We start from the raw sequence: 19,333 nt of genomic DNA, 5'->3' as shown, positions 1-19,333 counted from the left end.
CTCTCTCTCTCTCTCTCTCTCTCTCTCTCTCTCTCTCTCTCTCTCTCAGCAATCTTTCATGAAAGTACAGAAAAATGTCAGATCAAGAGTATAACTGTGTTACTAATTACTCTAAATCTTGGTGAATCACTTTCCTTAGTAAATGGAGTTAATTTCTAAATTTAAAGCTTTTAAAAGGAACAAGGGTCCATAAACTTATTCCTGTTTTCTATCTCCATCGACCCTCTGTTTTAGAGTGATAATATTTTGTAAAAGGGGGGAAAAACGTGTGTGTGTGTATGTATATCGATATATGTATATATTTCAGTTTAGGAAGAAAAGATAAAAAGCTTGAACCTTCTCTCGGAAAGGAACTTAATAAGGGTAAAGTATACAGATGTTCTTCACATCCACATCAGACAGACAAGACGTAATTAGCTTATACTGCATCATGCAGGATTTGGGTTAGATATAGGGAAGAATTTGCTGAGTGTGTTGTTAAATCCTAGAACAGGCTACTCAGATTATTATGGTTATCTTCTCCTCTGTAGGTATTTGTGGTAAGAGCAATATCCTAAACCCTCATCTCCCCATGCAAGTTAGGCTAATTGTTTCTTAAAAGTTATTGAGACTGTCCTTCAATCTTGGCTGGCTTTGGGGGAATAAAGATTCCGACCACTCACATCACTTCCTGGATACAAAAGCAGTCAGGAAGGAGGAGCTTCAGAGATGTTCTGATGTTTAATGGGCGGATAAGGCTGGAGAACTCAGGCAAGGGTTAAAATTGAAGATATTCTTCAATTTTGGCTAAGTAAATCTCTTTTTGTAAACTGTTGAATGACCTAAAAATATCTCATGTTGTTCAATCAAACATAAGTTACCTGGGGATTGGCATGAGGCAGGCCCAGCCTAGAACAGTATTAAAAACAGTATATCCATATGAAATATCATCAAAACGAAGCTTTGCAACCATTAAAAGTCTACAAAAAGCTTGTTGTCATTTGCATTAATCTGTAATACTCCGTAACAAAATTCTTGGGAACCAAACCATTACAGTCAATTTTAAGACCATTCATGACTCATCCTTTCTTTTCTCCTCCTCCCTCCCCAAACAGTTGCCAAATCCCAATGATTCTTTTCCACTCTCACCACTCACTGTAGTCTTGATTCTGAAGATGTCTTACCTAGTCTCTCATAATGACCATCTAACAAGTTTTCCTGACCCTAGTCTCTCTTCTCTTCAATACAGCCTTCACACTAAGGTCAAAATAATCTTCTTAAAGCATTCTCAAAAACCTTTGGTGACTTCACAGTGACTTGACTACAGAATAAAATGTTAACTCCTTAACTTGACATTCAAGGCCCTTAATAATCTATCTCCATCCTATCTTCCCATATCATTGTGTGGCACCCTTTTCACATATTCTACACTCAAGCCAAAATGGATTGTTTCACCATCCGCTGAACTCATCTTATCCCACTAGGGACTTTTTTCTGCTAAAACAACAAAGAACAAGCAGTACCCTATACCTAGAATGCCTAAAATTCCCAACTTTCTCTCTACCTCCAACCCCCAAAAACACATAGGGAAAGGATATGCATGTTAAAGGGACCTTAGAAATAATCTATTGAATGCCTATTTAAGTGATAAAGAAATAGAAGTTGAGTTCTTATGTATCTTGTCCAAAGTTACTACATGGATAGTAACTAGCTGGGCAGAGACTTGACCCCAGATCTATATATCTAGCCTTAATTTCTCTTCTGAGCTCTAGTACTACATCACTAACTCCCTGTTTGACATTTCTAACTGTATGTCCCATAGGCATCTCAACATGTCTGATATAGAATCTAATACCTTTCAAAGATGGCGGATTAGGGGCAGCCACTGAGCTGAACTCTCCCAACATTACCCTCCAAATAACTTTAAAATAATGATTCAAATCAAATTTTGGAGCAGCAGAACCAACAAAAGACCAGAGTAAGACATTTTTCCAGCCTAGGAAAACTTAAAAGGTTGGCAGGAAAAGTCTATGACATGAGGGTGGAAGCCTATCTGGAGACCACATGTGACCATTTCAACAGCAGCAGCAGCTTCACAAGTTCTCAGCCCAGAGACGGTGTTGGGGCCGGACAACTGATCAGAAAGGGATTACTGGGGACCCTTTGTTGGCTCTGAATACAGCTGGCAATGATTGGTAATTTTATCGGCCATACACAGTTCTGGGTTGCAATACCAGGGTGCAGACAACTGGTGGTTGGTCACAAGGGAGCAGGGGGCCTAGTCACAGTTCCAAGGCAAAGACAGCACTAATGCTTGATGCCTTCACCCTTGAAACTTCTTTGTCTACAACATCTCTTGAACTCATCTTCTCTCTACTCACATTGTACAACTAGCATCCCAGTGCAGGCCTTCATCTCTTGTGTGGACTACTGCAACAAATAGGCTTCTAATGGTCTCCCTGTTTCAAATCTTTCCCCACTCTAATCTATTGTCCACTCTACTGCCAAAGTGATTACAGCTACACATTCCTGCTTAATCAACTCCAATGGGTCCCAACTTGGTGCCTTCGCACTAGCTGTTACCCATTCCTAGAATGATTTTTCTCCCAATTTATGACTAACAGATCTGGCTTTCTTTAAGACTTAACTGAAGCACTGCCTACTCCAGAAGACCTCCATAGCTGTTGGTACCAACCTTCTCATTACTCTGCATTTATCTCCTGTGTTCTGATCTGTCTCCTCCAAATTCAGTGTTCTTTTCATTAAATTATTCTATCTTGTATTATGGTTAAGAATATGCCCTCATTCTTCTTACCAGATTGTAAGTTCCTTGAGGACAGAGACATAATTTTTCATCTTTGTATCCCTATCTAATAAATTTTTGCTGAGCTAAACAGGTTCATCTACCAGATACTCTGAATACTTACTATACTTTGAATAATTTATCTCACTTATATAGAGCCAAACGATTTATATTCCCAGTTCCATACTACCATAGTTCCATATGGAATAGTTTCAATTTTGCATAATGATTTAGACATGGTCCTGATTAAAAAAAGCATTTAAGGAAATTTCCAACTCCATGAGTCTGATAAAGGAAAACACCCTGTCAAAGTGGTTAGAATGTAAGACCTGGAAGGACTACGTTTCAATCCTGCCCCTGACCTTTGCCAGCTGCCTGACTTTGGGCAAGCCGCTTAATTTCCCTCAATCTCAGTTTCCCTGTTTATAAAATGAGGGTACCTAGAGGTCTTGCCAACACAGGATTGTTGTTAGGTTTTAAAAAAAAAAGCAGATGCAAAAAATGATAATAGTGAACAAACAAAAAGGGGCTTTAAATAGTATTTTCTGAATGAGAATAGGAGACATTAACTTTTTTTAAAAGATCATAAGCTAAAGAAATTAAGTCAGCTCTAAGAAACTAATTCTACTTAAAAATTCACAGAAATAATGTTTTTTAAAATGCAGGCAAAATGACTACACAAGAAGCAAAGCAGAAAAACTCAACTTGATAATGCTATCTTTATCTTTCAAATATGGCCATAACTGGTCTCCTGCCCATCAACAAGGCATTCAGCAAATTTACTTTAATCTCACTGACAAATAGATTAAAAAAAGAATAACATATCATATTTATTTCAAGGAAATCTATAAAAAATTAGCTTATATCAGTAGACTTTTGCTAAGGAAAATTAAGAGAGAGTAAATTTCAAAGCCTTATAATCACTTACCTTCATGAATCCCCAAATTCTCCCAATTCCTAGAAAGTGAGAAAGTACTAAGAACCACCACCAAAAGTAAGTAAAAACCACCACAAACCTGTTGCTGTGGATATTGCATTCCTCCCATGGCACCTGGGGTCCGTCCCTGGATTCCAATTGGATAACGCTGTGGGCCAGGGGGACCATATGACCCCCCCCGGGTATGGACTGCTTTGCTGAGGCTGGGAATGAGGATTATTGCCCATTCCATACAACTGAGGTCTCTTCATTACCATTGGATCCATTGGACTGCCCTGTTATTAAATAAAAAAGAGATTGTTTTTAAAAAATGTTCTACATCTGGCTGACAGAAAAGTCTATTCAAGCAGATATAAGCATCAGAGATATTCAACACAATGAACCTCTATTTCAAAAACATTAAGAACAATTACTTGACAAATTAAAATGCAGAAGAATGTTAACTAACAGCGACATTACACACAAATTTTCTATTTTTTTCTCATTAATTAAAAAGGTTTTTTAAATTGGGAGGGCCCTGAGTCAGAGATAAAGAAAGATTTTGCACCCTAAGCAGAGGAAGAATTTACATTTGAATTTCTATTATGTATGCAGGAAGTGAGCAGATAATTAATTTCACCCAACTCCTTTTAGCTTAATAGTATCAAAAAAAAAAAAATGAAGTACACTTCAATGTTTGGTGATTAGCAATACTTTCTGCCTTCAAAGTAGTCTCATAATAACAATTTTATTTCAGTCTCAGCCAGCAAGTCCCAAACATTTGCGACGGAGTGAGTTGAAGACAGAGAGTAGGTTTTTAGAGGAGAAAAAATCATGTGGAAAGAAAATGTCAAGGCATTCCATAATATACATGCACACCAATAAGCCACCAAGCCATAATGTAAATCATGAGCCCCCTCTCACTTACAAAGTGAGCTTCCTGCCAGACTTAACAAAATCCAAACCAGACTTTTGTTTTGATTCTCCTTTTAGAACAGTCCATATGCCTCAAGTCCAGAACAACCTCTGGGACAAAGAAAATCAAAATGATTGCCCCCGAGTCTTGTGTTTGGCATCTCAACATGCACGATTTTCTCACCTACCTACACAAAGTGAATAGAGGAAGCTAGGTAGGCCCCAGAAGGAGCCCTGGACCTGGACTCAGAAAGACCTGAGAGTTCAAACGAATTGTGTGACCCTGGATAAGTCACTTATTCTGTGTAGATGTTTCTTCATTTGGAATAGTATCTACCTCCCAGAGTTGTTATGAGGATAAAAATGAGATAATATTTGTAAAGGGCTTTCTTTACAAACACTAAAGTACAAATATAAGCGCTGGTGATGATGATGATGATGACAATAATCATAAGAATATCAGCAGCTGAAATTATCTAAGGTAACCTACTCCTTCAACAGATGAAGAAATCAAGGCTCAAAGAATGACTGTGGTCCCCCAACTAATTGATGACTCCCATTCCAGCACTCTTTACTTTACACTAGACAATGTCTAAACCACTAATCATCTCAAAACCTCAACGGCTAACAAGTAACACCAGTGTTTTACCCACAACCATTCTTCATTATTTTCCCTGGTAAAAGAGCAAGAAAACTGCCATAATGCAGAGGAGCAGAAAATGGAAGAACCAAGAAAAATCCACATTCTGAATAATCTACTTTTAAATGACTGACTTTAGCCAACATAGAAAATGTATCATTATATAATTCAGGTTAAGATCAATGCTAATATCATCACAGCACAAGGTGGTATGGAAGGAGAGTATGGGACAACAGTGTGGGTAAAAGAATGATGCTGCCAGAACTAAAGGTCTAGAGATGCTTGCTACCCCAAACCCACCCAAATAAGATCATTCCTCAATACCAATGGGTATGAGTGTTGGGAAAGGAAAGAGAAACACTGCAAATCACTGGGAAATAAGCACTGAGAAAGAAAAGAAGACGACTCTGGTGGGTGAGGAATAAGAAAGGATAAGAGACAGATAATTACTATCAGGAAGCGGGAATTAAGCAAGGACAGATCATGATTTTCTGGATCAAGAGGAATCCTCTGATTAGTTCAATGGGTGATTCAGAGAGTTCTGAGATATGCCTGGGGATTCAGCGATGAGTCAAAGGAAAATATTCTCTCAGGCAATATGCAAAATATAGACTACGTAAGGAGTCTGGGAAGCCTAGAAATGAGTAAGTGGCCTAACAGACACCCAACTTGGGTAAACTAGATTAACAGGATATATTTCCAATACAAAATCATCAACTTTCCTTGATGTTCAGTTACCCTATCTTCCCATTCAATCTTGATTAGCCCAGGGCCCTGGAAAGGTTCATTTATTTCATTTTAAACAGTACACTACCAAAACAGGCTTAATTGAAACGGAAATTTAAAAATGGTGAAATGCTTGGAATGTCTGTATTTTAGTTTTGCAGATAACAGTGTAGCAATTTCCTCTATCAGTCTCTAGACTTTCTTTTTTCTAATCTAGGACATCATTGCCATAAACTTTCATGACCTTATTTAATGTGGAGTTAATCTGAACTAATATTGAATTTTTCAAACTCAAAAAAAAAAATCAGTATACTTTATGAAACACCTACACTGTGTGCCTCTGTGAAGACATCAAAATACTGTAAAAATTAATAGCCCAGGTATCAAAATAGGTAGGACAAACCATGCAAAACACTTCATTTCAACCTTCTCTTTCTATAACCTTCTATTAATAATCCACAAATTCAGCCTGGAGTGAAATTTTTGTGATTTTCAAAATTAAAGTGTCCAAAATTAGCATCTCAAACCCTGCTCTGCCATTATCTGCTTTCCAAGAAAAAGAAACTAAATCCCTGGTTTTTCTAGGATAGGTAAAAACTCATCAAGAACTCATGAGACCAGAGAGTTCTCCTACTCCCAATTCAACCTACAACACATCTTCTATTTTTTTTACCACACATCCCTCCTCCAATGGTGCTTCACTTCAAAGCATCACACTAGTCATTTTTAACGAGCCTTTTAAGCAAAAGGTTTATGCTATATTTTTTTAAAGAGATCATTAGCATTTCTGATGGTCCTTGAATCTTTCTTTACGCAAATATTTCCAAAACATCTGTTTTTCTAATCTCGATAGCACGCTTATGACAGCTGTGATTTGAGTTCCAATTTGGTAGAAATAGGCAAGTGGTTTTGAATACCACAAAACATGCTGAGAGAGGAGGAGGGATGGTTGGGGTAGAAGCCATTTCAAAGAGAACAAAACATAACTAAACAACTTTAGGCTAATTCTCATTACTGTATACATTTCTAAGTACTTTTAAAGAAGTGTTATTATTGCATAATATTTGCTTTGCACAGATCACAGAATCTAAGAGTTGAGAAGAACCACAGAGACTCTCTAATCTAACCCTAACCTGACCCAAGATCCCTTTGACAGCATCACCAGCAAGTGATCGTCCAATCTCTTCTTAAAGATATATAATATGAGAGACAGAGAAACTGAGAGAGAGAATGCTGCCATCTTGTAAAGCAGTCTTGTAAAGCACTTCTTAACAGCTCCAATTGTTAGGTTAGTAAGTTATTCTTTAAATCTACCTTTGAAATTTCCATTCCTGGCTCTTATTGCTGCCCACCCTAGGTCTGAAATAGAATTAAGTCTAACACCTCTTCCACATAAAAACCATTAAAATACTTTAAGGCTGTTACCATGTCTTTACCTAGTCTTCTCTTCTCCAGGCTTAATACTTCCAGGGTGAAAGATCCTAATATGACATTCTTTTCAGTCCTCTCACTATCTGATGATGCTCTTCTGGACACTCTTTAGAAAAGACTTCTTTTTTTTTATTTTTAGTTTTCAACATTCACTTTTATAAGATTTTGAGTTCTAAATTTTTCCCCTTTTTCCACTCCCCCCTCCTCAAAATGGCATGCAATCTGATATAGGCTATACATATATAATCATATTAAACATATTTCCACATTAGTCATGTTATGAAAGAAGAATCAGAACAAAAGGTTTAACCACGAGAAAGAAAAAAAAAGAGAGAGAGAGAGAGAAAATAGTATGCTTTGATCTGCATTCAGATTCCATTGTTCTCTCTCTGCATGTGGATAGCATTTCCCATCATGAGTCTTTTGGAATTGTCTTAGATCACTGCATTGCTGAAAAGAGCTAGATCTATTAAAGCTGGTCATCGTATAATGCTGCTGTTACTGTGTACAATATTGTCCTGGTTCTGCTCACTTCACTTGGCATCAGTTCCCCTAAGTCTTAGAAAGGACTTCTTTCTGTCCTTTCAAAAACTGTTGTACCAGAAACAAACATGGTGCACCAGGTGTGGTCTGGACCACAACAGAGTATAGTGGAATGATCTTTTCCTGCTACATGGACACTGTTTTTCTCATTAAGTGACTAGGATAGACAGCATTAGTTTTGTTTGCTTCTATAATAACTTAGTTCAAGTGTGAAGACAATCCCATTCATAGAAAACAACAAAGTTATGAACGATCTGTACACATGAAAAGCCACAGACATCTACTCCCTCTAGCCAGGCCCTTCTGAGCTCCTATGGCTGCTGCTGACCACCAAAGCCCCAGTGGGAAGAGGAGCCAGTGCTGGAGGTAAGAGAAAGGGATGGAAGAAATGTTTTTTGGTGTCTCAAGGTAAACTACAGTATTTCCTCTTAGAAACAACTTTATTTTTGTGTTATAACCAACTCATACAAAGTATTTCTCGTTTCTGAGAAATATTAAACTTTTAATTCTTCTGAGCCTAGTGTTATATGACTCACAACAATTTACTGTTTGAATACTGGAATTTAAAAGGACCAGAATTTAAGAATAACTCAAATGACCAAGCATATTTCTACATCAATTGATTTAAAACTAGTACTTCTAGTGTTAAAAAGGTGGGCCTTGATTTCAGAGAGAAGTTCAGAATTATTAAAGGAACTCTACAATTTCCAAGGGGCAACACGACTGCTACAGTTTTCTTGTTTTACTGTAATCTCAACATGACCATTTGTGGGTCTGTCCAAAAGCTCTATCCACCTAAATGCATGACATAGCCTGGACAACAAGCATTCTTCATCCATTTGGATTTCCTCCTGGGGACAACGAGATCAAACTCTTCTGAGTTGCCTAGAAGGCTCTGCCATATTCTAAGGCTTGATACCAACAGTGACTATAACATTCAAAAACCAGACCTCCTGCAGTACCTAAGCATCTGCAGAGAATCCTTCTATAAGATGGGTTTTGCACTAAATGTCCTCAATAAGAATGGTGAGCACCTCTGGTTAGCATATATCTAAACATTTTATGTTTCTTCTGAAATTCATAATAAATAGGACAATTAAGGCTACCTCTGTTGCACTGTTCAAGAAATTCTGAATAATTTTGATCTATATATATGAGCCTTTAAAGTGAATTTTTCTTTACCAAAGCAAATGCTCTTTTATGATTTTATACACACACACGGATTTATATTCTCTATATCTTTTGATCAATTGTGACGGTAAAAATGGGATCTCCTGTAGAACAGTGCTTTTGAAAGACTTTCCGTTCCATTCTAATACCCACACTTACGAAGCCCTAAATTAGAGGGAGTGATATAGAGGATAAAAAGTCAAAGAGTTAAGAAGACGTGAGTTCCAAGCCTGCCTCTGACACATTCTATCTCTATGACCAAGCTCAAGTCAAGTAACTTCTCATTTCTAGACCAAGTTAGAGATGAGATATCTACCTGCACTGATGGAAGGAATTTCCACACTAATATGAAAGCACACATCCAAGAACACTCTTCTCTCCCTGCCCCACTCCCAAAAGCTAAACACTAAGCCCTAAGGAATACAAACATAGCTAGGACCAGGTCTGAAAAAAAGTATGTCTAATAAGAACAAAATGTATACAATCCTTCAATGGATCTCTGACTTCATAGATATGTATTACCTCCATTACTGCAGATTTCAACCCACCCATGCTTATTCTTACTAAGTATCAAGTTTTAATAAGCTTATAAAACTGCAGTAAGAGTTTGGGGATACCATACTTATTTCTTGTCCATGACTTTCCATACACATCCTTCAAAAAGTATCTATGGAAAATGCCAGGTCTGTTAATATTTCTGAAAGCACTAAAGGAACACCTGGACTGTTCTTTTCTTGTGCCCTACCTTTCCCATTGTTGATTTCTTCAATGATAAATAACCCTTATACTCTTGAACATAGATCAATTCCTGGAAATATGCTATAGATTACTTGAGCCTTCCATGTGTCTGTTTGCCTGTTGGGCCAACCATAATTTAACCCCTTAAAGATTGTGATATTTCAAGATTTGCAACCAAAAAACATCACCGAGGATTTACATTGAAAAAGTAGGTCAGATGAATTAGAAGAGGGAAAGATCATTTTTATCTGAGGAGAACAGTACCAGGGAAGGCTTCATACAGGAGATGGGATCTGAGCTAGGCTTTAAGGGAAGGGAGGAATTTCAACAAAAGAGTAAGGGGAATGGGGGAGATGGCAGAGTTCATTCTGCGGCCTAGGCATAGGGAAAGTGGCCTGTACCACACATGTAGCACTTAATACTACCTTAGGAAATTTCTTGTATTGTTCTTCAAATCTTCTATCAGTGTTTATGTCCCTTTCTTCAACTTCAATCATAAGTTTGTTTTAACAACAAGGTTATTGCTATGTACTCCCCACAGTGACTATGGTAGTGCCCTATATTACCCTATGTATGGGCACTCAATGAATACTTTGGAATTGAATACTTCCAAAAGTTAACACTAGAAGGCCCTGAATTTAAGAATACTTCGATGGTGTCAAATGACAGAACGCAGTTTTGTTTCGTTTTTAATCCATATGGAGATAGTAGAACGAAAATTTTTAATTCAAAATATAATTATAAAGGCTGTCGTCATTAATTCCCTACAACAGTTCTGGACAGACTTCTGAAAGAGAAAACAAAAATGCTGAAGACTCCAGTAACAAGTACTTAGCTCACACCATTAGGCTCAGTAATACTCTGTTCATTATAGATAAATTCAATGAAAGTCAAGAGTGGAGGAGAATCACAAAAGAATATTTATTCCTCCTAATTAAGGAATGTATTTTTCGCTCAGAGTAAAATCAATCTCTTGATTGCTGATGTTACCATTGACCAATCTATAATTATTAGAAATATATGAAAGACCACACCCACAAAATCAAGCTCATTTGATTTATACTAATAATACAACAGCATTTATTTGATACAATATTAATCAATATTTGTCCTCCTAAATCTAGGATCAAGAGTTTTATTTTGCTGAACCAATGAAAATTTGCCAAATTAGTCAAATGGGGATTTGAAAATACCCAGAGGTATATAGAGTTCTAAAGGATTAGATAGAGCAAGCTGTATCTAAACTTGTTCCAGACTACCTCTAGGAAACATGCAACATTTAACACCTTTAAAGAAATGAAGGCTCAGAAGGAAAACACAAAATTAGAGACAGGAGAGAAAAGGAGGGAGGGGGAATGGGATAGAACAGTGGGTTATCAGGGTTCCAAAAGGAAACAAATATTTATTGTTTTTTTTAATTTTGCAAAAACTTACAATCAAATATTTTTAAACTTAAAACAACCTGCAGGACACAGAATCACAGCAATGACTGTGTTATGAAGATAAGTCATTGGTACAGCTCTCAAATAAAACGGCAGGACATGTTTCGGCCCTTGTCCAATGCAGTCTCTCACTTGTCCTTTTTACATGCTTCAGATTCCTTCATCTTTTGCAACATGTGGAAGATAGCTGTTTATGTTGGATAACAGTCACACGAAATCAAATAAATAAATAAATAAAGCAACACACAGCATCACCAAAGTTAAAGGGGCCTTACTTAGAGTTTGTTTAGTCTAGGGTTCCTGTTTATAGAGATAGAAACTGAAGACCAGAAGAATGGTTAAATTACTTGCCCAATACCACAAAGCTAGCTAACGTCATAGTTCCAATCAGAAGACAAGACTCCTCATTCCTGGTTCAGCATTTATTGCTCCAGAAAAGGGGAACCTTGTGTCAATCCAGTGAAACTCTGTTTGCAGAAGTGACAATTATAAGAATTAAGTAGCCAAAAAAGCAGAAAATGTTGGCAGTTAGAAAAATAAGCCTAGTTAAGTAAGCATCAACCAGGGAGAGAAAGCAAGTGATACTGCATAGATGCTACAGAAATAATAGCAGTAATTTATATTCTGCTTTAAGGTCTATGAAACTCTTCACATATAATTCACATTATCCTATGAACATCCCTAAAAAGGTACAGGCATGACTAACCCCATTTTACATATGAGAAAGCTGAGCCTTAAAGAGGTTAAGTGATTTGCCTGAGATGACACAGCTAATTTATACTTGTTATTGCTTTATTTTTGTATTATTACTGATTTATACTTTTTAAATACAGGCACTGTGCAAGGCCCTGGGGATATAAATGAAGAGAATGAAACAAAGTCCACTCTCACAGAACTTAACCTTCTAACATGAGAGACAATTACCCACTAAGTATATGCAGAATATAGAGAACACTGTCCTGTGCCCCTTCTACTAATATTTAACATGAATAAAGAAGAGAATTTTCATATAATTGGGTTAGCGAGGCAATGAGCAACCTGCAAATAAAAAAATTATTTAAAAGTAACCTTAGTGAACTGGAGGTGGGTAAGAGGAGGGGTAAATAGGATAAAGGTTAATGAGGACAAATGCAATAAAATATACCTTGGAGAAAGATAAATGTCACCAACTCAAGATGGAAAACCGGTAATGGGCAAATGAAGCAGAAGAGGATCTGAAGGTTGTAGTGAGTCAGCAACGTAGCACCAAGGTTTCAGAAAACTTATGGTACTCATTTTCATAAATAGAAGTCAACTATAAGATGATATGGAAAACAGATGAGATAGCGAGCACAGGTCTTCTAGCACTCAGAGAAATCACAGACTTCATCTGGTACAACATGTTCTATCAAGATGTTCTATCAAGATGTTCAGCTTTGGTCAGAAAGACAGACTAAATATCATTAGAGTTCCTTTCTAGCTCTAAAATGCTAGAATTCTAGACAAAAGTCCACAAGGCAAAAGCTTTTTCCAAGAAGTCTGAAGATATTTTTTCCTTTTTTCTCAGCTCTATTATGGAAATCAACATTTCTATCTCTATTGGCTTAATCTTAGAGAGAAGACTAAAGCCAAAACACATAACTTTCTTTGTTTTACTGTAAAACTGATCCTTTTAGTTTAAGCTTTTGCATACTTCTCATAGATAGAAAAAAAAAACTATGAAGCTTGAGTCCTTAAAGTTCACTGGTTTGTGGTTGTGTTTGTATATTAAAAAAATGTAATCTAAAAGTAAATTCAATTAGTATAATTTGAATTATTTTCTATTAAAATAAGTTCTATTTTTAAATTGGGCATATTAAACCTGGTAATTTCATGAAAAGACAAATTATATACTATATATATTTTAGGCCATGAATGAAGGAACTTCAGCTCTCTTGTAGAGGGCACTGAAGTATTAGTCACTCAGTGTACAAGCAATTATTAAGGGCCTACAATGTGCCAGGCCCTGCCTGCGCAAGGGGCTGAGGATACAAAGACAGGCCCGGAAAAAAAAAAAAAAAATACTGGCTTTCATACAGCTCACAGTCTAATGGGGAAAATAACATGAAAACAACTGAATGTAAAGAAGATAAATGGGAAAATAAATTAGAAATAATTAACAAAGGGAAGGCACTAGTATTAAGGGGAACTGAAATAGCTTCTTGCAGAAGGTGGGGTTTTAGGTGCAATTTGAAGGAAGCCAGGAGGTGGAGATGAAGAGAAAAAGCATTATAGTAGCCAGGGGAAAGCCAGTGAAAATGCTCAATCAGAAGATGGAGAGTCTTATGAGAATGGCATAGAAGCCAGTAGGACGTACTCTAGCTTTAAGGGTATGTGGGATAAGGTGAGAAAACACTAGAAAGGTCTATAAAAGGTTATAAACAGTTTTAAACTCCAAAGAGAGTACTTTGTATTTGACCCTGGAAGTGAAAGGGAGCCAGTGGAACTCAGTGAATTGGTGGAACGTGGGGCAGATAGCCTGGATTTGAGAGCTAAGAGGTGGATGAATCTTAATCTAAGAGGGGAGAATCTTAAGACAAGACCATCCAGCAGGCATGATATGATGAGTACCCACACCAAGCTGGTGGTAGTGCCATAAGAGAAAGGAGCTTATGTCAGTCAATAAATCAATCTACAAACATTTATTAAGCACCTACTATGTTCCAGGAACCATGCTAAGGATTCAAAGAGGCAAATGATAGTCCTTGCCCTCAAAGAGGTTACAATCTAATGAGTTTGTGATCTTACGTGAGAGATATTTCAACAGTACTTGGAAACAGACCGGAAGAGAAGGGAAGGGAGGAAATGACGAGTTGAGGATGATTCCTATGAGAGACGGGGTGTCTAGAAAGATAGGTATTATAACTACAGATCTAATTAAATTTATTCAATACAACATTTACTAAGAACCTACTGAATACAGAGCACTCTGGAGAAGGAGAGAAAGGTAAAGTTCATAGAAGATACAGTCTGTGCCCCTTATGGATGTATAATCTAGTAGGGAAGATATGATACATAAATAAATAAAAATACAAAATATAAATATGTTTTGGTGCACTATATTTTAGATTCAGGGAACCTGGATAAAAATACAGGCTCTGAAAAGCCTTTCCTGAATCCCCTTAATTCTAATGTCTTCTTTCTACTATTATCTCCAATTTATCCTGTATATAGCTTATTTATACATAGTTGTTTTCAATGTTGTCTCACCCTTTAGATTGTGAGCTCTTTGGGCCAGTGACTCTCTTTTTCACCATTCTTTGTATCCTCATCTCTTAGGATCACACTTGGAACACAGCAGGAGTTTACACTTGCTTATTGACTGATTTCAGATATAACTGAACAAAAATAGCAGCACTACTTCAGTTTAGGGGCCATACTGTAAACATCCGAACACTGAAGTACACTCTTTCCAGTTGTCAGCAGAACAAAAATCCCTACCATCACCTCAAGACTTCCCATGCCATTTCAAGAGAGGGTTCAAAACCTTGAGCTGCACAAAAATTCTATCGTTAAAACAAGTGAGTCAGTGGGTTCTTATAATCTGCTACACAGAGGTCTTTGTAGAATAATACTAGTTATAACAGACCTTAACCTCTATGCTTCTCAAAAGTAAAAGTTGAAATAAGAAAGGATAAGAAATGAGATATGTCACAAGGTCACTTTTCCCTAAGTTTTTTTTTTTTGTTTGTTTTTGTTTTATTCTGTTTCTTTTTTTTTTTAAGTGCTTTGTATAAACTATCAAAAAGAAATACTCATTGGTTAAGTATAAGAGTAGGGTCAAAAATTCTGGAGTTGCTAAAATCCTCCAGTTTGCAAACTCCTGCTATTACTACCATCAACCTCATTTAATAAACTGTCAGGAAATATGTTTCAGGATCAAGAAAGGAAAGAAGCCAAAAACTTGTAGACTACACAGAAACCTCACACCTGTATCTTCTGAATATTTTCTACAGGAAGAGAGTGAGGAAGCACTGGACATGGCTAGTATCAATAACATAACCAAAAAAAAAAAATCAAACTGACTACATCTTAACAAACAATTTCACTTTCAACAAGTAGCCTCTAACATGACTGAATAGCATAATATTACAATTGAAAAAAAAAAACAATAACCCACATTCATATATATGTATGTATATATGTGTGTGTGTGTGTGTGTATATATATATTATATGTGAATAACTTTCAAGTTTGCAAAGCACTTTCCTCCCCACAAAATCAGAAGGGCCCTCTTTTACCTGCTGCATTGCAATCTGTAGTTAACATTATCTACTCCCATCATCAGTAAACCTCTGTCTAAAGATAATCCTCCCAAACCTTTATATCCACATCATATCTCTCACCTGAACTCCGTGCTGCACAGATACCTGGATAACCTGTCAACACCTGGAACTATCTTCAAGATACCAAACAAAACATCTTCCCCCCTAAGCCCCAATCACTTCCAGTTTCCCTATTTCTGTAAGGACATTACTGTCCTCCACCACCCTAGCTTAAACTTTAGACCCTCATCTCTTCTCACCTGATTACTATAATAGTCTCTGATTTGGTCTTCCTGCCCTTAATCTTTTCCTTCTCCAATCCATCAACCGCAAAACTGTCAAAGTTACCTTTCTAAAGCACAAGACTGCCAATACCATTCCTTTTCTCCAAAACCTTCAGTAGTAACTCCTTATTGCTTCTAGGATTAAAAAACAAATAACCAAAATTACAAGTGGCTTTCAAGGCCCTCCACAAGCTAGTTTCCATCTTCATTTCTGGCTTCATTTTACATTACTTCCCTTCATGGTTCCAGTTAAGTTAAACTAATAGCTGTTGCTGATCCAAACTATTCCATCTCCTAACTAGGTATTCATAGAACCAATCCCACCATCCCTGTCCCAAGCACACCCTTCTCCCCTTCCTTAATCTCCTTTATTTAGAACATCTGTCATCCTGCAAGCCTCAACGCAGATGCAGCCTCCTAAGTGAAACTCTCCCATAATCCCACCAGGTGTTGTTCATAGAATTAAAGCAGTTAAAGTTGGAAGGGACCCCAGAAGTCACAGAGTCCAACCCAGACCTGGTCCTAGTTCTCTCTCCCTCTTCAAACTTTCTTGCATTTATTTATGTCAGGAATTCTTGATCTGGGGTACATGAACTTAAAAAAAAAAATACAGATAGATAGATACATAACTGCATTTCAAGATAACTGGGTCTCTTTTATGTACTTAAAAACATCATTCTAAGAAGGGGTCCATGGGCTTCACCTGAATGCCAAAGGTGACACCAAGATACCCAAAAAGTTATGAAAAACCTTGATCTACGGCTACATTGTCCACATCACACAGGTTTACAAAGCACTCTGCCTCAGTCCCACTCTATTATATCATTAAGACATAAAGTAAGAGCTCTAGCAGGTTACTCTACATTGGAAAGTTTTAGAGCAGACTGAGTCTGATGTCTGAGGGCCAGAGACACTCATCACAAGGCCACTGTCCACTAATTTATGAATTCCTTGGCCACAGCAACCCATGAAACGAAAAACACAAAATATGCCTGATACTTGTATGGTCCTTCTCCATTTCTGCAGTGATGGGCGTAGAGGAAGCGATGAATCAATTTTTAGACCATCTGTAAACATTAACTTAACCACTAGTACTCTAAATGCAACATCCTTGTCCAATCACTAAAACATCAACAGATGACAGAATGAAATCAGAGGACCACAGAGTCAAGAGCTGAAAGGAACCTCCAAAACCTTCACTTTATATAGGTGAGGAAATGAGGATCAGAGACATTTAGGTGAGTTGCCTAAAGTCACACAGGTAATATTAGCAGCAAAGGTAGGATCTGAAACCAGGTCCTCTGACTACAAAGTCAGCTCTCTTTACATGCACTCTGCTGTCTCTCAACAATGACATTCTTGTTCTGAGTGAAACCAGAAGTTACAAGGAAATTGTGGCTAAAGGGAAAGATGGCTCATAGGTTCTCCTCAGAGAAAGAAGACAAATAAAGAAGTTGACTGAGTTGGTTTTATCATCTTTCCACTAGTAATCAAAAACATCATTTCATGGGGATACTTGGTCACCTCAATTTGCAGTGCTCAAGATGAGTGAGCATTCGTTGTAAAAATAAAAACAAACTGAATATAATCATAGGTCATGCACCAATATTTGTTGTGGAAGATGAAAAAATAGAGAAATGCCATTAGGAATTTAGGGGCAGTTAGGTGGTACAGTGGATACAGTGCTAGGCCAGGAGTAAGGAGAATCCTCTTCCTGAGTTCAAACCTGGTCCCACTTACTTAGAAGTGTGACCCTGGGCAAGTCATTTCACCCTGTTTGCCTCAGTTTCCTCATCTGTAAAGTGAGCTGGAGAAGGAAATGGCACACAACTGCAGTATCTTTGCCAAGAAAACCCCAGATGGGGTTACAAAGAGTCAGACAAGACTGAAAAACAACTGAACAACAATTAAGAATTTATTAAGACTTTCCAATATAAAGTATTTGCTTTAATATTCAGTGGCTTCTGTATAAAAGTGCCACCAGCTTCTTTACTGTACCTCAAACAAGACACTCCAACTCCCAAACCTGAGCATTTTCACTGGCTGTCCCCTACACATGGACTGTTCTCCTTCCTCATCTCCACTTCCTGGCTTCCTTCAAATCTCAGCTAAAATCCCACCTTCTACAAGAAGCCTTTCCTATCCCTCTTGATGCTACAGCCACCTTCCTTCTACTAAGCATTTACAATTTATCGTGTATATAGCATGTTTTTACGTAGCTGTTTACATGTTAGCACCCCCATTGTGAGCTCCTTGAGAACAAGCACTATCCTTTGCCTTTTTGGGGGGGTTAGGGGGCAGGGTATCCCTAGCACTTAACACAGTGCCTAGCACAGAGAAGACACAATAAATGTTTGCCGACTAACTAAAAGTATACAGAGAGGAAGAAGGCAAAAAATGTTGGAAAATGTACTTAGGATCAAAACAAGAAAGAAGTCAAAGCCTTGTAGACTACACAGAAACTTCACATCTGTATCTTCTGAATATTTTCTTTAAGAAGAGAGTGAAGAAGCACTGGACATGAGCATCAATAACATAACCAAAAAAAAAAAAAAAAACCTGGCTACATCTTAATAAACAAGAAGCAACTGGTTGCCAATGTAGAAATCATTACCAAATCAGCTTTTCCCGTGCAGTCAGACCATTGACTTTTGGAATAAAGACTGATTCCATATTGAAGGAAAAAAAAAAGTCCCTTCATGTCTGTGTACCTGATTTTCTCATCTATAAAATGAAGGAGTTGGATTAGATGGCCACTAAGGTCCCTTCCAGGTCTAAATCAATGATGCCACGGATCTAAAGAATAAAAATGAAAAGAAAACCGGACGTATAATAAAAACACCTCCGAAACTACATAGTTAACAAACTATTGATACTCAAAAAAAAGGGAAATAGAAAAAGAACCAGACAACACAGTTTGCCATGTTTTGTGAAAGTTTAACCAATGTACAGCAATCACCACAAGGAGGTTATAAGAACCTACAAACTGCTTCTGCTAGTAAATACTTTACCTCCTTGCCAAGTAGAGGGATATGGCAGCCAAAGACAGCATCAGTACAGAATATAAGCTCATTTGTAAAATCTTATAAAAAAAGAAGATAGAAGGTAACAATCATTCCCACTCATAAAATAGCAAAGAAGTGGTAGACAGAAAAATGAGTATAGAATACGTGGCAGAAGATCTAATGTATTAAGTTCATCTCAAGCATATTTAGGGATAAAACGAGAAGAAGAAAAAAACAGGAAAAGAAAAGATCTGTCAAAATTTGTACAACACATTATTCTCCCCTGGGTTCAACCCCTTCTGACATTTATTAGTTACGGGACCATGGGCAAGTCCCATAAGCCATGATTCAGGAAGTACTTATATCACTGAGGTCGGACATTGACTGAACATTGATTGAACAAATAAATACATGATGTTGCATCCTTAAATTAACCAAGTATTTTTAAAAGTATCCAC

At 37.2% G+C, this 19,333-nt stretch overlaps 1 protein-coding gene across 1 annotated transcript in view; it reads right to left on the bottom strand.

The window, feature by feature from the left end:
• Positions 1-19,333, bottom strand: part of LOC114031461 (AT-rich interactive domain-containing protein 1B-like) — a 550,161-nt gene that overhangs the window by 475,984 nt on the left and 54,844 nt on the right. The window contains 2 exon segments of the mRNA XM_027846530.1: positions 3,799-3,897; positions 3,899-3,994. Coding sequence (XP_027702331.1) covers positions 3,799-3,897; positions 3,899-3,994 — 195 coding nt within the window.

The sequence above is a fragment of the Vombatus ursinus genome, unplaced genomic scaffold, assembly GCF_900497805.2.
Source record: "Vombatus ursinus unplaced genomic scaffold, bare-nosed wombat genome assembly UNPS02015175.1, whole genome shotgun sequence".
NCBI lineage: Eukaryota > Metazoa > Chordata > Mammalia > Diprotodontia > Vombatidae > Vombatus > Vombatus ursinus.
Note: the sequence above shows the minus strand (reverse complement) of the source record. Positions and strands in the feature narration are given on the sequence as shown.